This window comes from Eptesicus fuscus, chromosome 10, assembly GCF_027574615.1.
Source record: "Eptesicus fuscus isolate TK198812 chromosome 10, DD_ASM_mEF_20220401, whole genome shotgun sequence".
In the NCBI taxonomy this organism is placed as follows: domain Eukaryota; kingdom Metazoa; phylum Chordata; class Mammalia; order Chiroptera; family Vespertilionidae; genus Eptesicus; species Eptesicus fuscus.
The window spans coordinates 25,983,730-26,007,001 of record NC_072482.1 but is presented as its reverse complement, the minus strand read 5'-3'; the positions used below and the strand labels follow the sequence as shown (position 1 = coordinate 26,007,001).

The 23,272-nt window shown below is 37.2% G+C and overlaps 1 protein-coding gene across 2 annotated transcripts in view; it reads left to right on the top strand.

Annotated features, from left to right (window-relative positions):
- KHDRBS2 (KH RNA binding domain containing, signal transduction associated 2) overlaps window positions 1-23,272 on the top strand; it is a 523,179-nt gene that overhangs the window by 393,575 nt on the left and 106,332 nt on the right. The window contains exon 7 of one of the 2 annotated variants that reach the window (XM_054722535.1): window positions 19,154-19,184. The exons of the other annotated variant lie outside the window; for it this stretch is intronic. Coding sequence (XP_054578510.1) covers window positions 19,154-19,184 — 31 coding nt within the window. The remainder of the gene's footprint in view (window positions 1-19,153; window positions 19,185-23,272) is intronic. 2 annotated transcript variants of the gene reach the window in all.

Genomic DNA, 23,272 nt, shown 5'->3' with positions numbered 1-23,272 from the left:
AGTACTCCTAAGGTTAATGGTAGTATAGGTGAAATCTTGTTTGCATGGAAACTGTTCAGAAAATTTACCAACAGATACAGATCAAGTCGCCAGTATGTATCAGATGCTTGTCTATTTTTGTCTTATGTCCATGTGGAGAGTCAAAGTCTTGTTATTTAGAAACACTCGAACAGTTATTTGAAAAAAAGGTTTAAATGAAGGGTAGAGGAAAGGGAGGTGGGAGAGAAAAACGGAGAGAGGAAGGAAGGGATAAAGGGAGGGAAATAGCCTTTTTCAAATTTTAAAGAAATTGAGATTTGCTCAGGGATATTATGGTCTTTCTATTGTTTTTTTGTTTTGTTTGTTTGTTTTGTTTTGTTTTCAAAAAGTCCCAGAAATATATTTTGTTGGCGAGAAACTGGGAACAAATTCAGTGTAACTGTTACAGATGGGGAGAGGTCCTCGTTCCCACCCTGTTGCTCGTGGGAGTGGACTTCTTGTGACATGCCCAGAAAAAGAATTTTCTGAGGCTCTCAGAGGAGAACTAGTGATTTTTATTCGTGTGGAATGAAATCCGTGAGTTTCCAAGGTCCCCTCTCCCTCAGTCCACCACAGAAGAAGTGTAGCTTTGGCTTTACCAGGGCTAAAATCAGAGCCAGGGTCCAGAGTTTCCATTCCACGTTGGCACAGTCCAACTCACCATCAGACTAGCTTAATCTGTGTTTCCCACTGCAGTCCACCAGTCCATTGCATGTGGGGTCTGCAGGGTCACGTGGCTGTGGAAGAAACACAGGCAAATGCAAGGAAGCAGGAATGAGAGAGCCCCATGAGCCAAGTGCCACAAGAGAAAGCCAAGAGAGCAAGTTCCTTTGTTTAGGTGATTACATATTCCCAATTTTCGTGGATTGCAGTGGCTACTCCCATTCTGGCCAATGATCTCTGCTCCCAGGTGTGATTGGCCTTCCCTTTACTCCTTTCCTGTTATTAATATGACAATTATAGCAGTATCAGAATCATAGTATTTTTCACACCAAAATGTCTGGAACTTTCTTTCCCCTGGAAAAGCTTTTCAAGTCATTAAAGCCTGTCTCATCCAACTACCTGAAAATGATGAATGAAGGAGAAGTGTATGCTGGGGTTTCATTTAATTTGTATCTGGAAGGAATGTTCTAGCTCATGACCAAATGTCTTCCAAATAAACACCATGTTGATTGATGTGATGCATCGTAAAACAGAAGGTTTTTTTTTGAATTGGGAATATCTGATAGAAGCTGAACATATGGTATTATATAGGAAAAGAATCTCTTCCAGAATGTGTGAATGAAATAGCACTTTCAAAGCTATTTCAAAAATATTACATTTTGGAGATGTTAGCAATTGCTGGGCCTAAAATTTAATCAACAGCAAGTGCTTTGAAAAGACTCCAGGACAAAGAATGTAGGTAATGTGAAAAATGTCACTCAGGCCAAAAAGCATTGCTAACAAATTGCCATTACTCTGTGCTACAGGCATCATTCATACCAATGTCAATAATAGCTCCACAAACTGTAATTTTATAGATATAACAAGATATCTAATGTAAACACCCTGCCCATTTTGTCCTTTGAACATCTATGCTGGTAAATCCCTTGAAATATTAAAAAAAAAGAAGATGCTTTATAGGAAAGTTGCAATAAAAAAGAATTTATAAAATTGTAATTAGTGTGTATATTTGAGAATCAGTGTAAACTACATATGCCTGACCTAGATATTTATAATCTATTGAGATGTTTATAAAATATAATTTCAACTTACTATTTTCTAATTTTAAAATACTAATAATTTTATTTTATTTATTTATTTTTTTAAATATTTTATTGATTTTTTACAGAGAGGAAGAGAGAGGGATAGAGAGCTAGAAACATCAACGAGAGAGAAACATCAATCAGCTGCCTCCTGCACACCCCCTACTGGGGATGTGCCCGCAACCAAGGCACATGCCCCCTCCGGAATCGAACCTGGGACCCTGGAGTCCGCAGGCCGACGCTCTATCCACTGAGCCAAACCGGTTTCGGAAATACTAATAATTTTAATTTACCATTTTGGCAAAGGGGAACTGGGGACGAAAAGAGACTTTGCTTGGGCAGTGGGCCCGTGATGCAGTGTGCAGATGATGGTTTGTTGAAACCTGTATGGTTTTGCAAACCAATGTCACCCCAATAAACTCAATTAAAAAAAACAATTACCCTTTTAAAGATAAAGAAATGGAACCTAAATCTTATCTTCAAAAGCATTTAGGAATTATATTCTTTGCTTTAGACTTAAAACCAAAAAAGTTAAGATTCAATCATACAAGCCTCATTTAAACACAAAAGGCTTTGAGACACCCATCTCACAGGTCTCTTAAGTTCAAAATACACATGGGTCAGTAGCAGCCAGATCATGACTGGCATTCAATCAGTCATTTATCTTTCTCCATTTGGACCACTGTTAAGGACTTGAGCTATCAATCAATGGTCCTTAATCCCTAAAAAAAGTGCTGAACATGACACTTCACAGTTTAGAATAGGCTTTTACAAACATTTTCCCCTGTGCTCCAACCAGAAATCCTTTGAGATAAGTATTCTAATAATCTGGGTTGAGGAAAATAAAATTAGGGTTTTCTCAAGGCAGAAATGGCAGCTGAATTCAGCTTTCTGATGTTAAATGGCAGCCTTTATTTACTTTATCATATTTTAATACTTTTAAAGCTATTTGAGGGTTTGAGACACACAAAAGACAAGAGGGAAGAGATTTTTAAATAAGAATATATGCAAGCCACACTCCAAATCATGATTTAAGTGGCCTCATTCCTAAAACTAGCCCTGAATGAAGTAGTTGTTCCTTAAAATATTTAGAAATTATTTAGAATAATTAATACTTCCCTATTAGTGTACAGATACCTTTACTTCATACAATGACTTAATACCCCTAATTATGCTTAGAGTATGTTTACAGTTTATTATGGTTAAAATTGCTCTTGGAAATTGTTATGGAAAATTTTTACTTAATTTATTCTATATTGGCATATTTTAAATAGCTAGATAATTTCATTTCTTTGTCAATAAGGGATTATTTTGTTAATATAGTACCACTATAAGTTTTAAGAAGATGCTTAAGAAATTATAGCCAAACCTATTGACCATTGTTGTATGTTTAATGTAAACTGAACATATTAATCACATTCATGAAAATACAGGAAGCTCACAAATTTTAATTAAATTATATAATAAGGTTCTTGTATTAATCAGTTGCTTGGAATTCAAAATAATGTTATAAGTATTTACTAGTATATCAGGATATCATCAAAATGTCTCTTTAGACACAGTACATGATTGAAACATATGTTTTACAAATTAAAAGTAAGGATACATTATAAACCCTAATGTGTACAACACACACACACACACACACACACACACACACACTTTTCCTTTTGTGGCCTTCAGGAATTTTGCAATTAGTGATTAGTTAAGTATAAGTAGGTATATCACTTTACTAAGATATTGATAATAAGCCAGCTATTCAATAATCCTCCAGAGTCAAAACAGCAAAAATGTATTGCCAAATATCCTTTAAGGCTAAGAATTCCTTTGGTATAGAAATTACTGAGCATGTTTTATAAAGGCTTAAGGAGCCTTAATGCTAATTAACAGACTTACCAACTTTGAAAAGAAGGAAATCATTGAGCCTCTGACTTATTATTATGTTCAATGCATTTTTAAGTATGTAAAGAAAAAAAAGTATCTGATCTAACTACAACTTTTCTAAAATACTCAGGTGTATATTTTTCACATTTTAACATCTCTAAAAAAGAGGTATTGCTTAGAGTCAAGCATTTAGCTAGGAGCATTTCCTTTTGAGTATATAAAATAATAACTTACCTTAAAACCACCATCTACAATAATAAAAGCATAACATGCTAATTAGACTGGATGTCCTTCCAGACAAAGCTGGGGCTGTGGGGGAAGCCTGGGTCCTGGGTACCTGCCTGCAGCTGGAGGAAAGCCTGGGGTAGGACAGATTTGAGAACATGTGCTAGAGAAAAACATCTCTTGAACTTATAGCTCTCAGTATATCACTCGTACTTCATTCAGGACTGGTCCTAAACAGGAAAGACAGAAACTAACCACTCAGAACTTGACTAGGCTAAGGGTGAACCCACATTCCTTTGCCCTAAGAATTGGCTGCACCCTCATTAATATACCCTGGAGCTTCTTGTTTTATCTGCTTCAAAAATTTAATTAGAGAGGACATGAAAAGTGTGGTTTCACATTGCAATTACCACTTTGCCTTCAAGCTTCTCAAGATGTTATCTATATGTAGCGTGAACTTGTCTATTTTTTCAACTTATTGCAGAGAAGATTCAGAGTAGAAGTCAACTTCAGTAGGAATTAGAAGAAATTCCCTTTCAATTTTTCTTATTTCCTATGCCCACACTTATGAGTGGGCATAGGAAATAAGAGATAAAAGCAGATTTTGATATTTTGGTTCCTAATCTCCACGTTGCCTTCTAGTGCAGTTTATCCAGTCACAGGACCTCATGTTCTGGACAGACTCTCCGTAACGTCCCAGACTCTGGGTCCGTGTTTGCCCTGACCATTTTTACTGCATTAAATATTGAATATCGCCCATGACTCCAGGTTTACATTGATGCATTGCTATGGACTCATATGAAAATGACTTGGTACATGAGTTTATGGGGACCATTCTACTTTACTTCTGGCCTTAACATCTGATGTAATTACGTAACTTTGTTTTCCACAGTGCTTAATAGACCTGTAGATAAATAGTTTTAATAAATATCATTATAGAATTACTTTGTTTTCTTTTATTAGATCCTTTTGATTTCTAAGCTTCTTGGGTTTCTGTTTCTTGTTTGACTTAGTTTTCAAAGTTAAGTCAATGAAAAATAGAACTACTTAAAATCCTCAATACACACACACACACATAATTTCAGCTGCACGCACACGCACGCACACACACACACACACACACAATCAGTGTTATATTAACAGATTTACCAAATTAAAGTGACTAGAGAATAGCCCTATAGAGCTCTCTGGATTCAAAGACTAAATAAAATTTTCAACAAGCATTTTACTTGCAGTTAATGTTTTCCAGGATAAATTAAAAACTCTACCCTAATTGAATACTAATGAATGTAAGTGCTTTCAACACTTACAACCTAAGGTACATTCATTTATTCAGCAAACATTTGTGAAGCATCACCTATGAGCCAGGTATATAAAATATACCAATGTAAATAAAATTATATGAAACAAATGAAAGATAGTAAAAATGTACAAATATACATTAAAAAAATGGCCTCTGATATCAAGGGTCTCTAGGTAGGCGAGGAGGATCACTGGGATAAGAGCTGTAACACAGGCACATCAAAGGGGCAAGGGGCAGAGTGGACTAGAGGGATGTACTGAAATGTGGAAATGGCTACCTCCTAGCCACTTGGGGGACACAGACACAGAAGAAAGAAACTTTGAGCTAAGACTTGAAGTAGTAATCACACTTTTTAGTGACTTAATCATCACATAAGATGAGCTCTTGATGTTTTGTCAAATGCTAGGTTAATAAGGAAATGAAAGAAAACTGATAATTAAACGTACAAATAGAAAGAATAAGATATAATAATCCCCCACTCCTCCCCCAGCCTGTAACCCTCTTTGCTCATCTGAACCTAACATTCAGGTCTTAATCCTGAAGTCACCTCAGCAGAGAAACCTTAGTTCACACCCAAATCTATATTTGTCCTCTCTTTATCCTCTCTCAACATACCTCAAAGTTTCCCTTTATAGCCTTTATTAAAATTTGTAATTAGATGTTGTGTGTGTGCTTATTTGTGCATGCATCCTCACTAGATCCAGGACCAGATTGTTAAATCAGATCCACTGATCAGGGTTTCTACCCAGCGTGAAGGATATAGACAATCCAGAGGCTCTGGTAAAGGACAGAGAGTTCTGGAGCATCGCAAACATCTCCCAGGTTCTTCCTTCCTACATCAGAAATATCCCAGAATAATGACGTCTCAGTGTGAGGTCCTCACAGTTACCCTCCAAAACAGGGAGCATTAATTTATGCAATATCTCTGTTTTATATCAGCTGTGCCTCCCTCGAACTTCATATGTTGAAGCCCTAACCCCCAATGTGATGGCCTTTGGAGATGGTGCTTTTGGGAGGAACATCCTTATCTCTTTCTCTTCTGTACTTTGAATTTGTGCTAGTGCCTCCCCTTGGCCTAACCAAGAGAATGCCAGGTGGCAAGAGAACCTAAGTGACACAGCCTATGGAGGTCAGCCTCCTGGGGCACAGCGCATAGTGGATCAGGCAAAATAATAGAAATAGGAAGGCAAACAGGAATTAACCCTCAGAAACCTCCCTAAAATGCCACAATTCTTTACATGAAGATCAGGGCCAAGGTCCGAAAATAAGGAACATTTTGGAAAATAAGCAGAATATATTTGGGGATGGGGCTTCTTTCTTTCTTCTGTCTTTTTACATTGTTTTCTCTGGTAAAGGATATCCTGTCTCCTATTTTTGGAAGGGAGAGAAATGTTTTTAGTGGTGACAACCTAATCTAGCACTGCGTCTTTAAAATATTATTTACAATAAATTTTATAGTGCTTATTATGTGGCTTGGAGCTGCGTTAAAATTTTTTATACAGACTGACGTATTAATATAAACCATTTACAGTGATGTGAAGCAGACACTTTTCTCATCATCCTCATTCAGTATCTGAGGACACCAGGACCCAAAGAAGTGAAGTCTCTTGATCTGGTTCACCCAGACAATAAATGGATGCTGGAGCCACCATCTTTCCCGGGCTCTGGGGCTCTACTTCTGTACTCTTAGCGGCTACAACGTGCCACCTCTTTTATGGGGACTTGTTACAGAACCAAATCCCCAGTACAAATGTTAAACAGTGACCCTGTCAATGGATTAGAGATGGTGATTGTTTGCCCATAAATTTTCACAATCCTCTCAACTCTATGAACTTGTTATAAGACCTTTAGAGAAGACGCATCCTCTACTCACTGTCAAACCTACTAAGAAAACCGTTTAAGATCATTGTGGTGTAAGTACACACAGATTGGGGTTCTCTTTGCCAGAAATGGAGATGTAGAAGTTCATTGCAAACGTTAAGTGTGATCTGATGCAGAATTATGGCAGCTATTAATGCGAACAAATCCAGCAGGTATATCATCAATCCCAAGGACCCAGAATGAGTTTCCCAATATGGAAACACTATTTTAAGCTGATTCATTTTCTTTCATAAAAAAGAAAGTATATATTGTCACATGAGAATTCTTTGACAAATACAATTTTTAAAGACCTCAATGACATTTTATAAAAATACCCTTTTAACATAAATGAATTCCATTTCACAACCTAAATTATATCCTTTTCCACATGCTTTTGGCTAATGAAATAATGTATCCCTTAATTTCAACTAAAATAAAATGAATATTAAAGTGAATACCAAATTAAATTTGTAATAAAAATATTTATGAAAATTTCCCAGATCAGAACTGTGAAATTATAGATTTAAAACCACCTAACACAATAAATCTGCCCAGTTTTAATATTAGCAAAGTGGACAATTAGTCATTTGAATGATGTGACTATGGTTAATGTATTACTCTAATTTAAAAATATGTAGTAAATTGTGTTTTTAGGAATTTAGGTTTCCAGTATAGGTCTGGCAATGTTACATAATCAGTCATTTGTAGACAATCCAACAACTGAATTTGGACCACATCATAGTATCACCTGAAACAAATAATGTGAATGTCTTATTATTAAAACCTACAGCCTTCTTCCTAGGCATGTGTGTTGTATGGATTTTCAGGGTACTTAATTTTCCTGATATAGTTGAAAGTGGAGGTTCTAAAATGCATGTATTCCTGTGGTCAGACTCTAATACAAAGAAGAGTCCAATATTTTCTTTTTTGTTGTTTGTTTTATGAATTGTTTTTTTTTGTTTGTTAAGTTTACTGGGGTGACATTAGTTATGAAAATTATATAGGTTTCAAATGTACAATTCTATGATACATCAACTGTATGATTAGATGTTGACTAGACAAGATACATAAAAATAGGAGCAAGATTCAGAGCTTTTTGGCTATAAACCTAGGTACTTGATCCTTTTAAAATACTTTTTGAACTTTGAAAGCCATGCATCTTTTATATTATTAAAATAAGAGGAAAAAAAAGTCTTCAGTGCCAATGTTGCTCAGTGGTTGAGCATCATCCACAGTTGGATTCCTGGTCAGGGAACATGCCCAGGTTGCAGGCTGGATCTGCAGTAGGGGGCAAGCAGGAGGCAGCAGCTCAATGTCTCTCTCTCTCATCGATGTTCCTATCTCTCTATCCTTTTCCCTTCCTCTCTCTCTAAAATCAATTAAAAAAATATTTTAAAAAAAGAATTAAAAGAAAACTGTCTTCAGAGAAAACTCTGAAGATAAAAATAAATGTTTTTTCTTATGACTAAATTAAGAAAGGATTGATAGTAACCATTTCTACATGATTTACCTTGGAATAGAGATCTGCTATTTTGGAGCATGTTGCTTCAGGCATTATTTCTTTATTAAAAGACCCATGCACATGTTTTACTGGCCCCTATATTCTAAGTTTTAATTTTATAACTTCCAGATTTTATAGTAGCCACACATTTTGAAAACTGTAAATTTGAGCAACCTTTACTTCCAACACAAAGTCATTAAAAATGCACATAAGTATTTAGGAGGCAAATTATGCTACGAGGAAGTAACTATTCACAGATATTTCCTGATAGGAAATGAATAATGTAAAATCATTTTAACACAATTACCCCATTGATGAATAGAATCATGACACTAGTTTGCTTATCATGTGTATCACACACTGAGAGAATTAACCCATGTTAGGGATACTTTCTGGAAAAGATAGTTTGTTCCTGAGTTTGCTTGCTTGAGGTATTGGACTGTGATCTGTAGCCATCAAATAAGTTCTACTCAATTCTACATCTAGAAAGGCTTTTTTCTTTTAATTAGAACTTTAAAAAAATAGCAATAATATATTGCAAAATACTGAACTCACATGCTTTATCAAAACAAAATGTATTTTTTTTAAATATATTTTTATTGATTTCAGAGAGTAAGGGAGAGGGAGAGAGAGAGAGAAATATCAGTGATGAGAGAGAAGCATTGATCGGCTGCCTCCTGCATGCCCCACACTGGGGATGGAGCCTGCAGTCTGGGCATGTGACCTGATCAGGAAGCCCAATTGTGACTTCCTGGTTCATAAGTCAATGCTCAACATCTGAGCCACACTGGCCAGGCTAAGTGTGGTCTGATCTGAGCCATCATCATCTTTTGCCTAGAATTCCATGGAAGTCTTAAATGGCTTTCACTCCTAACCTCTAACAATTATCCATGCTTTCCCAGTGGGAATCATCCTTCTTAAATATAAATTAGGTATCACTCAACTGCTCACAACTCTTCAAAATCTTTTGATGGCAATTAGACAAAACCAACAACAAAATGCAATCTCTTATCACAGGAAACCAAGGCCTTGCTCCCTTACCTTGCACATCTTCATTGAGTTCTTGCTTGTTCAGCCAATTAGCTGTAGGTGTTGAGAGCAAGTTTCTGGAGACAGATTATCTAGGCTTGCATCTAGGTTTTACCACTTTCTAGCTTGGGCAAGCTAAAGAACGTTTCTGTACCGCACCTGAAAATAAATAAAATAGAATATACTTAAGAGAGTGTTTGTTTAAAAGCTCCCATTTGTTCCTGTTTTTTTTTTGTTTGTGTGTTTGTTTGTTTGTTTTTTTTGGTGCCTGATGCTTCCTTTACCAGAACTGCTCATCTGCTTATCCTGGATCTTACCCACATTGTCTCCTCCTTATCAGTTGGTTTTAGTTTAAAGTTTGCTTCTCAGAGATATCTCTCCTCAGCTTGCTTTTTACTTTCCTATATTCTAACTTCAACAATTGTCACGTTGCACTTATTTACTTACTGTATTTTTTCACCTAAGTGCTAGAGTACTGAAACTTGCTTTTCCTACTATTGAAAAGTACCTATATACAGGAATCAAGCTTACTAGTAAAGTCCTATTGGAATAAAGAAGAATGTTTGTAGATATAATTTAATCTCAGGGAAAGCAATGCCCTCAGTTACTAATCAATAAAACAAGAAACAAAATGTTGAAAACACAATGTTGATATTATTTATAGATATCTATGTACCATGCATAAAAATATTGACAAAGAAGAGATACATCAAACCCAGAATTTTGTATATCTTCCTAGAAGGAGAGGCGGTGGAGAAAATCACAGTAGGAACAAAGTGAGCTCCAGAATTTTGTTTAATTCCCTTAAGTTACATTATATTTGATAATATTTTATAGAAATTAATATAAAAAGTTTTTATTTAAATTATCCATTAAAAGTAGATGGGAAAAATCTCTGCCCTCAGTCTATTATTACTTATGCCTTCTTTTGGACTCATTGATCACATTCATTACCCTAAGCTCATTTGTATAGATGAAATCATTATTTTATATTTTACAAGGGGCCCAGTGCACAAATTCGTGCACCTTGAAAGGAACTGTGGGCCACGGGGCTGCGGTGGGCACAGGGGCGGGTCTCAGCCCATCCTCTGTGCCCATGCCTGGCCCCTCCCACCACAGCCCCCGGTACCCTGTCTGCCAGCAGCCCTGCTCCCACTGCCACCGCTTCCATGTGCTGATGGCACCGGCCCCACTCGCACCCACTGACAGCATAGAGCCATTGGGGCCTGTATCCCCAGTGGGTGCAAGTGGGACCGGTGCTGTCAGTAGGTGTGAGCAGCAGCTTCTGCCCCGATAGCCCCTCAGGAGCAGGGGGAGATGAAGAAGCCCTCAGGGGCGATCGGGGCCACAGTCACCGCTCACACCCGCTGATGGCGCTGAGTGATCAGGACCGGCACCGTGTTCCTGCAGCAGGTGCGAGTGGGACCAACACTGGCAGTGGGTCCAAGCAGTGGCTCCAGTTCCAGCAGTGGGTGCGAGCAGGGCTGCCAAGAGGCGGCTGCCATCCCAGATCGCCCCTCAGGAGCAGGGGGAGGTGAAGAAGCCCTGAGGGGTGACCAGGGTCAGTAGCCACCACTCACACCTGCCGATGGCACCGAGCAATTGGGACTGGCACCGGGTCCCAGCAGTGGGTACGAGTGGCATCTCCAGCACTGGCAGTGGGTGTGCAGGAGTAAAGAATTTCCAGTAACCACCAGAGGCTTGCCTGATGACAGCAACCAGTGCCCTGCCTTGGTCTGGCACCCCTGCTCACCTGCTCTACCATCCCGCTGCAGCTGACACCCGCCATGGTCCGCGTGCATCCCCTAGTGGTCAGTGCACATCATAGTGACCAGTTGTTCGGTTGTTCCGACATTCAATCTATTTGCATATTAGGATTTTATAAATATTGATAAATCAAAAACTGCCTGCTTTACAAAAGAGATAAAGGTTTTCCAAATGTCAAAATATTATAAAATTTTTAAAAGGAAAAATACTGAGAAAAATTGAGAAGAGGGACATTTAGAGGAAGTAGTCAATTCAATTATGTACTAAATTTGCTATTGAGGCTATTATAGATTTTCCCAAACCTCTTGGGGTTCAGTAAAGCAATTCATAGTAACATATATAAAGACTAGGGGTCCGGTGCACGAAATTTGTGCACTGGGTGCCGGGAGTCCCTCAGCCCAACCTGCCCCCTCTCACATACTGGGAGCCCTCAGGGCATGTCCTACTAACGGCTTAGGCCCACGCCCCACGGGGAAGCTGCAGTCTGGCCTCCCTTTGTGGGAGGCAACCGGGCTGATAAGGGGAAGGCACCAGCCCCATCACCCCACTACTGCAGCCACTGCCAGTCACCACAGCCACCAAAGTGTTTTCATCAACACGGACTCCAGTCCCTTCACCAAGAAAAAAATGACAACTTTCTTTAGGCATTTTCAAGATGTGTCTTTCATAGGATATGCATTCCTTTATTTATTTTTTATCCTCACCTGAGGATATGTTTCCATTGACTTTTAGAGAATGTGGAAGAGAAAGGGAAAGACAGAGAGAAACATCAAAGTGAGAGGAACACTTTGATTGGTTGCCTCCTGCATGAGCCCTGATCTGGGCCCTGGCCAGGAAGGAGCCTGCAACCTAGGTACATGCCCTTGATCAGAATCGAACCCAGACCCTGCTGTCTGCAGGCTGAGGCATTATCCACTGAGTCAAACCAGCTAGGGCAGGATATGACATTTCTTAGCCCTCCAGCAGCAGACCTTCATTTTTTTCTCCAGGAGTGTGGTGGAAAAACCCTAGATCACCTTTTTGGATTCTTATTACCCAAGTTACTAAGAATATTACCAGTGGCATACAGGAAGCTTAGCCAATGTGCAGTCAGAAAAGGTATTTCCTCTATAGTTCACACCAATCAAGGGCTGGGCCCTGCCCAGGCCTAAAGCCTCTGGCCAAAGCTTTAGGCCTGGGCAGGCCTCTCCAGCTCCCTCTGATCACTGGCTCAGCCCCTTCCCAGGCCTGCCCAGACCGAAAGCCTCTTGGGCAGGAGCGGAAACCCAGCTTCCTACAATCAATCGCAGGGGGTCCGCTCCTGCCCAGGCCGAAAGCATACCCCCAGCTCCCTGCAATTGATTGCAGGGGGTCTGCTCCAGCACCAGGCCGAAAGCCGAAGCTTTTGGCCTGGTGCCGGAGCGGACACCCAGCTTCCTGCGATCGATCGCAGGGTGTCCGCTAGTGCACCAGGCTGAAAGCCTTAGGCTGAGGCTTTCGGCCTGGTGCCAGAGCGGACCCAGCTCCCTGCGATCCATTGCAGAGGGTCCACTCATGGCGCCTATGTATGCAAATCAACCACCATCTTGGTTGGGTTGATTTGCATACTCGCCCTGATTGGCTGGTGGGCATGGCTTGGGCGTAGCAAAGGTGTGGTCAATTTGCATATTACTCTTTTATTAGGTAGGATGTGTATTTTCTTTGAGCTATTAATCAGACTACAGGACATTATACTAAACTATTTGCTAAAAGAAACCAAAACATTTATTAGAGGGAGACAGGCTGGATGTTACAATCTTTTATGCTTATTTTGTTCCCTTTGTGGATTTGGAAACCCAGTCTTACTATTCTTCTAGACTTAGCAGGTTCAGAAGGAATGGTTTTCTTTAACAAAACTCAGAAGAGATAGATGAGTACAATATAAGTGTCACTTTAGCAATTTACAAAGGGAGGCACACATTTCCAATGACCTTCGTGTCATTTCCATTGTCCAGTGTAAAAATTGCCTGGTGAACATGAAATAACAGCAAAGTAAGGTACATAATCTTGAAGTGTATTTCATCTAGACCCTGATAAACCACATGAATTCACTCTAGCCCAAACCAAACACACCTATCCCTAGAGCAGGGCTCTCTCCTGGATACTAGTTCCTCTATCTCTCAGTGGCAGTTGAGTTCACATTTCCAATTTCCCACTATTGGAGCTTCCACTTCACTTCTTAGTCACTCCTTCTTCTCATCATCGTGTACTGTTATAACAACCTTCAGAAGCCTCTTAAGTGTCCCTAACTCCCTTCTTTCCATCATCCTTCTGTTGTCTGCTTTCCCTTTCTTTCACTTCATTGTGCTTCCCCTGCCTAATAATTCTGATTTTAACAAAGGGAAGATCTTTTTTTTTTTTTTTTTAACGAGGGAGCAAAATTATCCTTTCTGAATTGGAACTGGTGTGAAGAACAATAGAATCACATCTTATTTACTGCAGTAGATATTATCTTGGCAAGATAAATATGAAATAGTAAGTGAAATTCCTATTGTAAGTTTGAGGCATTTTTAGGAATTTTCCCTGTGATTCAATCTATGGGTGTTGAAGGATAGGAGCAGTGTATTAAAAAAAAAAAATGTAATGCCTTTAATCTGTGAAAGTTGTCAATCAAACTATAGAACTCCACATAGACAGCCTTGGGCATATCAACACCCTAATTACAGAAAATCTGGCTCATCACCAATGTTTTAGCACTTGATTTATTTCCTGTTCAATTTGTTCAATAGAGCCAGAGTTAATTGGTTTTCCAAATGAGTGTTAAAAATATAAAGACCTAGCTTCATTAAGTGAAGGCTATACTTATTATGCACCAGTGACTTGTAAGTCTGTGTAAAGGTTAGTAGGGTGAGCTTTTAGGGCGTTGTGTACAAAACCGCAGCTTTGACTTGGTACTAATATGGCTAATAACTAATAAATATTGAAAGCCACAGTAGCTGGTAAAAATAGAAAGATGTTTTATGAATTGAAATTTCCCCCAAACCAAGTATAATTAGTAAATAGACTATCTAAAACACAGCATTTTCTTCTTCAAGCCTAATGTATTTTATTTTTCTTTTGGAAAATGTGTTTAGATTTTTTCTATAGCAAAAAAAAAAAGTTTATACACCAGTGAATATTTAGCATACTGTGAGGTTTTTTTAATATAGTGCTTAGCATTTTCAATAATTCCCATTCTACTATGGGACAGTAATGCATTTAATGTGATGATTTGACACCATAATGCCAAATGGAGGACTAAACAAAGAAAGCTAATGTGTATTGAGATAGTTTTGGAATTCTACGTGGGTAAAGGCATATAATAAAGCAGTGATTTTCATCACATTTTCTGACAGAAGGGCTTTTAAAAAAAACTTCACCATTATTAATAATGCTGGTTTTCCTTACTGTTAAATGTAATTCTCAAGAAACATCATCATCACTTTGCAATAAGAGTCATCATTTAGAGGGCAGCCTTTACATTCCTTGTAGAGAAACTAGAGAAATCAGATTATGTTTGGGAAAATTTTTCAGAAAAGCTGAATATTTTCACGGGAATCAATACTGATTTCATAACTCTGTGCCTCCACTTAGTGATTCAGCAGCCTCCGCCATGTTACTCGTGTCTGGAAACCATGACAGAAATATCAGCAGGTAAATTTTCTTAAATAGGGGCACCAAAACTGAAATCTACTAACTTCTAGCTGTGCTATCAATTGTAGAAAATATATGGCTTAAATCAATATAACTCCCATAGATTGAAAAGATTATTTTTTCACATGAAAATATTAGTATAAAGAAAATTTGTGTGGGAACATTGTCAATGTCACACATCATATGAATATGGTGAGTTAATGTTGCTTCCTTAGATAAGACCATGGCATTCCATATTTTAATTGATTTATTTTTTAAGAGTCGGCTCATTTTTCTTTGGCAAAGTTGATTGTAAAAATAGATAACACTGTTATATTAGTTTTCTATGGTAACTTAGGTTTGTGGTAACAAAGTACCACAAACTGGATGGCTTAAGAAAAATATAATTCTGGAGGCTAGAAGTCTGAAATCAAGAGCTCAAAAGGACTATGCTCCCTCTGAGAAAGTGGGTAGAATCCCCCTTTGCTTCTCCCTAGCTTTGGGAGATAGCTGTCAAATGTTGGTGTTCCTTGGCTTATGGTTGCATCACTTCAATCTCTGTGGACATATGTAATTCTCCCTGTATGTTTCTGTCTCTACATGGAGTTTTCTTTTCATATAAGGGCATCAGCCATATTAGATTAGTGCCTATCTTAATGACTTCATATAGCCTTGATTATACCTGCAAAAACCCTATTTCCACATAAGATAAAATGTATAGTTTTCAGGGATGAGAATTTCAACATATCTTTTAAGGAAATATTTAAACCATAACTGTTTTGTGGACGTTTTTTCTAAATCAAAAGTTTTATATGTAACTATATACTTTTTTGTTTGTTTCTTTTGACAAGTAAAAAGAAGTCTGAGAGATGCATTACTCCATCATCTGAGATTTGGTGGGGTGGGGGAATGAAGGTTTGATTTGGTTCACTAAGGAAGTTTTGACATTATGAGACCTCTGTTTAATTAAAGAACATGGTTGACAAAAACCTTCCTATAATAAAATCTGAGTTTTTTTAATTGATTTTGTTTTCATATTAACAAATATTCTAGTAGAACAAATTAAGAAATACATTTCATAGGGGTTTTTTGGTGCACTGGTTATTATCAACATAGGGTTTTATGGTGGATGTGCAGGGACAAATTATACAAAGCCTAAATTTTTTGTAACATAGCCAAGGATAAAAAAGGCCCCAAAAGTTAAAGTAGAGTCCAGAACTCATCTATTTGGTTGAAAAAAAATTAATTATATATTTTTTCATTAAAAACCAGAGGAAATAAAATGTCCTTCCTCAATAATACTTCAGTGGTAAAAGTATTCATAGAGACCGAGTCCATACTGGTCTTCCAATAATGGTCTAATGACCATGCGATTGAACACCCTGGGGACCAGCTACTGTCATTCATGTCCATGGCCATGACCCTAGGGATAATCCCAGCCAACCACTTGCAAATGCAGAAAGAGTCCAAACCATCATAAACATATGAATAGATCAGCAAGAACTCATAATCTTTGGTAAAACTACAAGTTAAAGTATATATTTAGCTACCTATGGGCAAATATTGACATTTAGAGGGATAGACATTATTACCTTCATCAAGTTACACTTGCTTCCCACCATAGTCTATACAACTCAAATAAACCCTTATAATTCAAATTTTTGGTCTGGCTAAACTATATTAGCATCATATGTACATTTTTTATAGTGCTTATTTACTTTAGCCCATGCACTGGATTATAGTTATTTATTTCAATTTCAGTCATGATGAATTGTTGCATTATATTGTTATAGAAAGCAATGGCAGCTCAAAGTTGTGATTTTTGTTGAGTTAGTAAACAACTATTTTGCCTTGAAGAATCCATTTGCCATATTTTTGTCACAGGATTCAAAGAATCATAGAAACGCATTTGAATGGAACTTGAAGGTCAGCTAGTATAAATTTTCATCCAGATCTCCATAAAGGAATAATAAATTCAGTGCTTTCTTTCATTAATCTTGTTGGAGTTCAACCAGACTAAACCCAGACTGGACCCTTTGTTACTGATATAAAGTCGAGAGAGTGGCTCAGCAAATTCTGGGCAGCAGTGGGAGGTGAAGAAAAACAGGAACCGATAATGGAGGGATGGTGCCATGTGTGTATAATAGCACCACTTCTATGCATTGGAATGCCAATAAGGAGGAAAGAAATCTTTCTTTGTTATAATTAGTTCCTGACTAGTTAATTTTATAACATGAGTTCATTTCATTTAACCCTTATGGGATTTGAGTACATTGATGTTAATAAGTATAAGCAGTTCTGCTAATGGCTAAGTGATGAGCAGAGGACTGAGAATTCAAATAGAAACCACACCTTGAAAGATTATACTGTGATTTGCATAACAGATAAATGGTACCAAATGATGACATGAAAGACAAACTATCTAAGCTCAAGCTCTTTTAATATAGGTTCATTCAGACCTATCAGATCTAAAAACTACAGCTAACAGTACACCTCCCAGGCTGATGTGGTCCCAGCAATTCCTTACTTTACAAATTCTGGCTAATCCTTGCTAGTTCAAGGGTCTACCTAGTTATGTGGTCTTCCTTGCTAAAGCAAGCTAATAAACCCCAATTTTATTTAACTATAGTTTGGTTTATTGTGGTCAGTGGGCTTTAATAATATAATAGCAAGAATAACTACAAGAAAATATTGTCACATAGCAAGAGTAAGTGTTTCATCTGAGTAGTATCAGACTCATTACCTTAATTAAACCTAACCTTCTATATTGTTGGATCATCTTTTGTTTCCTCCTCTATGCCAATTAAGGCCTTGCAATTTTTAATCCTCTCATTTCCTTTTCCATTAAATTTTATTTGAAACAGAAATCATCCAAATACATTTACATATATATGATGGTAGGCTCAAAATTTCAAATTGGGGACATAAATTCTATTGATTGCAAACCATGTTAAATTTTAAGGGGTTCTCAAAATCAAACTGGATAACTTCAACTAACTTAAAATATGGTAAAAATAACATACATGTAAAAACGGTATAAGAATAAAGGTATAAAAATGTGAAAATATGCTAAGGCCAAGAGTAGGTATAAAAGAAAAACATGTAAATGAACATATCTCAACTCTCAAGTGATAGTATATTAATATTTTTATATTTGCTCCCTTGGATATTTTACCACATTATATGTGTATTGATTCTTTTTTCCAAAGTAGTGATTTGTTTTATATTTCATCTTTTTATTGGTAAGGTGGACATTGATAAGGCATTTTAAGCTAGAAGGCTATTAATGCAATGGTTTTGGACCTGGAATAAGAAAATGTTGTACACGAATAAACTTCAGATTTGATCATGTGCTGAATATAAACCTCAAAGGAGTGCAAGTTGGAGTTTTGTGACATTTAGGTAGCTGAACTGATAGAAATATAAAAGGCAATGAGAAAAATGTTAAATGGATTGAAGGCTAGGAATAAATGTCACCCACATAGAGAAGAACCAGATTGAGCAAATGATATTGAAGCTGAAGTATCAGGACACATGTTGGCTCTCGATGCCCTTCCCTCTGAACCCTCAAAGGACCTTTATGCACAACTCCTTAGATCACACTGCATCACTTTATTCTGATATGCAAGAGGTAGCTTATTGTATTTCATTCTCAGAAACTCTAAATGTCTTCGGTTTTTGTTGCTCATTCAGTACTTTTGCCACATCTTTGTTCTTTTTAAACTTCTAAGAAACAGTTTCCACTTAATAACCTACCCAAAATATCGTATGTATATGAGTATTAGTATTTTTTTAACATGAGTTTTCTTGATATCCTATGCCACAAGCTATTTATTTTTCTCCTGTGATATTTTACAAAAGTTTCTTTGCATTACAAATCTTTCTTTATAATGGTAAAACTAAAAATACCCAATGACTGATGCACTAGCATTTCCTCCATGATTTATACAGCTAAAAATCCTAGTTGCAGTATAAAGAATGCTGCAATATTTATTCATAGCCTTGATGTAATTGAAAAGAAGAGGATCCCAGAGTAGGGTCTTGATGAGAATGTGTCAAAGAAGCTCCATCACATTTCTCAGACAATGTTTTGAGGCTGACATTTTTCAGGCACAATAGCTTAACCTGACGTTAGTTTGCAAAGCATAATAAAAAATTTTGCAAACCATATTAATTCAGATATCAATAAAGCATTGGCTTTAAGTTTCTTTATTGATTCAGTGTCGACTCAGACGAAGGCAGGTGTTTGAAGGTCAATGTTTTCTTAAGGTATTTTGCAAGTACTGATTCTATCAACTGGATCAGATTTTAGAACAGCTAAGTACTTCAGGCTTATGTGTAGTAATATCTTTTGCATGAAAAGTTGCCCAAGTTTCTAGCTAACCAAATGTCAAAGCATGTACTTGAGCAACAAACTAATTGGTAGCAAACCTCATTAAGAATTCTGAATGCAGTAATAGCTTTTCTCCAATTGTTACTGCCTTTAATGAGAAGCAGAACAACAGAAGCCACATTACTGGTCTGACAATTTGTTCTATTGATTTATTATGCCAGCTTTGCCGCCATCTACATGAAGGGACTACAAAGTATTATGGGCTGATATTAGTACATTTAGACTTCTGCAAATACAGTAAAAGGAGGCCGGTACTTAAATGTGACCCCATTTGGTATTTACCTTTTTTATTTCAGTGGAATCCACTGACTACAACTTAGATAGGAAACTTTTATTTATGAAATCATTATTACAGAGTATTTTCAGTCTTAGAAATAAAGAAATAGATGTTGCATTTAACAAAATGCTATAAGCACATGTTATGCCAAGTTTAATTATATTTTATTTTTCTACCTTTTCCTTCCCTTCATTCCTTTTAAAGATGAGGAATATGTATGCTGCTTCAATCTGTATATATCACAAATGAGAAAAAATAATTAAATTTAGAAAAACAGCTAAAATGTATGAAATGGCAATCTGAATATTTTTTTCACAATCCTGTAATCTCATTTTTTTAAAAAATATTGAATTTATTGGGGGTGACATTAGTTAATAAAATTATATAGGTTTCAGGTGTACAATTCTGTAATATACCTTCTCTATATTATATTGTGTGTTAACCACACCAAAGCAATCTCCTTCCATCACCATTTATCCCCCTTTACCCTCTTCCACCTCACACCACCACCCTTATCCCTCTGGTTATCACCATACTGTTGTCTGTGCCTATGAGTTGGTTTGTTTTTGCTTAATCACTTCACCTTTTTCACCCAGCCCCCCAATCCTCTCCCCTCTGACAACCGTCAGTCTGTTCTTGGTCTCTATGAGTTTATTTCTATTTTGTTAGTTCATTTGGTTCATTGGAATCCATATATGAGTGAAATCAGATGGGATTTGTCTTTTTCTGATTGTTTTGTTTCACTTAGCATAATAACTGTCCAAGCCCATCCATACTGTCACAAAAGATAAAGTTTTCTTCCTTTTTACAGCCGAGTAAGGTTCCATTGGATAAATGTAACAATGCATTTTGATCCACTCAGCTATGGATGGTAACTTGGGCTGCTTCCAAACCGTTGCTATTGTAAATAACACTGCAGTGAACGTAGGAGTGCAGATATTCTTTTCAATTACTGTTTCCGGTTTCTTCAAATATATTCCCAGAAGTAGAATCGCAGGGTCATAAGGCAGTTTCATGTTTAATTTTTAAGGAAACTCCATACTGGATTCCATAGTGGCTGCACCAATCTGCATTCCAACCAACAGTGCACAAAGGTCCCCTTTCCTCCACATCCTCGCCAACACTTGTTTGTTGATTTATTGATGATAGCCATTCTGACAAGTATAAAGTGATACCTCATTTCAAATAATAAAATGTCCTATTTTTTTCTTTCATTGCAATGACAGTAATTGAGATAAAGAAATTTAACCTAAAAATTTCTACAAAGAAAGCATTTCTCATTTATTTATTTTCAGTTTTTTATCCGTAATGTGCACACACACTGAAGTTATGACTATGGCAATGACTCCTTTGGTGCCATTTCACAGTTGCATTTAGGAGAGAAAAGACCATGTCATTGAGAGAAATTCCACTTTTCCTTTGGTCAATATTTCTTCAGAAACCTAATGCCGAAGCTCAATTTCATTGTAATTACACTGACTTCTAGTAAAAAATACATATATTTACTGGAACTAGAGCTAGAATTTCAGATGTAATATCATGTTTATGACCTAACATCATGTAAAATCAAAGCTTTACATTTGTTTTAGGGCCCATTTGAATACTCCAATGTCATATTAAGGGATTAATGTTAATTTCTGTATCATTTTAACAGGCATACATGGAAATGTTCTTAATATGATTGTCCTCTGGAAAAAAATTCACCTTAAATATTTAAGGTGAATCAAGTTCATAGATTCATATTACTAATAGTAGTTGAGTTCGCAACCTCAGGTTTTGTTTGATGCATATATTTAAAATCAGGAAGTGTGTAAATTTGCCAATAGGAATATGCCTTCTCGAATAAGATGTTTACCAAGTGATAAGATAGTGCCTACTGGGAAAGCATTAAAGCAGTTGCTTCATTTGAGTTAATGAATGGGAATTTAATTTCTTCTTCAAATCTCCCCCTAATATGACAGTTGATTTAATATTATTATCCAGTAGGAGTTTTTCTGACTATATCATTTATTTGTGGTACTTTATTCACAAAATAGAAATATGTTTCACAAAAAAAAGGGTTTTTTTGCAGGAATGTAGAAAAAGATTTTTATACTGTAGAAACAATTTTTTTGTTAATCCTCACTTGAGGATATTTTTTCCTTTGATTTTTTGTAGCGATTGGAAGGGAAGGAGGAGCGGGAGGGGAAGAGATAGAGAAAGAGAAACAGAGATGTGAGAGAGATGCATGAATTGGTTGCTTTCCATAGGAGCCCCAACTAAGGCTGGGAATCGAACCCAAAACCTAAGCACATGCCCTTAACAGGGAATTGAACCTATGACCCTTATGTGGGTGGGGCAATGCTCTAACCACTGAGCAACACCAACCAGGACCTGAAGAAATAATTTGACATTGGAGGAACATAAATAAACTATTAATTTTCAAAGTTGAAAGTGTTGGAATATAATCACTATAGTTTCAATAGAAATTAACCCATCCTTTGAAATAGTAAAAGACAAAATAAAACTGATAGCTGAATTAAACCACCTTTTGAAATTCAAACAATGAGATCAAAATAAGAATATTTCTGTTTGGGAAACCAGTACATATACCAAAATATAAACATACCATCTTAACGCATTTTTAATTATTACATATGGTAATTATATATCATTCATTTTTAACCGAATGCACTTACCTTCTATAGAAAAGGTGTAGCAATTATCTACTGCTACATAACAAATCACCCCAGGGGTTGTGACTTAAACCACTAACAATTGTTGTGTTATCATTCAGGGTTTGGGAGGAATCAGTGATCTGGGAATTGCTTAGCTAAGTAGCTCTCACTCAGGTCTCCCATGTGGTTGAAGTCAGATGGTGTTTAGAGCTGGAGTAGTTGGGATGCTGAAGCAGTTGAGGGCTTCCTGGCATCCCCACCTTCATATACTAGTAGACTAGGGACCGCTCCATGCGGCCTCCCTTTTATGGTTTAATTTGGGCTCCTCACACCATGGTGACTCCGGGGATATCAGACTTCTCACACGGTTGCTCAGGACTGGAGAGGTGAATAACCCAACAGAAAAGGTGAAAGCTCTATCACCTTTTATGAACTGGACTCGAAAGTTACATAGTATCATTTCTAACTTAGTCCCAAACCCTGCTCAGGTTTAAGGCCGGGGGAAAGCATAGACGTCACTCATTGAGGGGAAGTATGTCCCAACAGGCAGGTGAGTGGGCCACTGCAATGCAGAATCTAGGAGCTGTTGATACCCAGATTCCCCCAAAGCAATCTGCATTAGGGAGTAGGGCCACAGTCACAGGTGTTCAGAAGCAGGAGTGATGTCCCAAGTGTGAGGGACTGGCAAGAGCAAGATGGTGTTCAAATCCTGAAGAGAGAGATATTATACATAGTCATCTCAAAAAAAAAAAAAAAAGAAGAAAAGAAAAAGAAAGGAAGAAAGAATATGGCAAAGGTGAACAAATTAAAAATTGAATTTCGATACCAGGATTTTGGATGGAGATGCTTAGGAATGAAACAAAGGTGGACACATGAAGGCTGTAGCCATATGGGTCCCATATCTGAATAAAGTAGATCCAGCTGTTAAGTTAGAAATGGTCCAGAATCAGAAGCGTTCTAAAAATAGCCCATGAGAGTAAGAT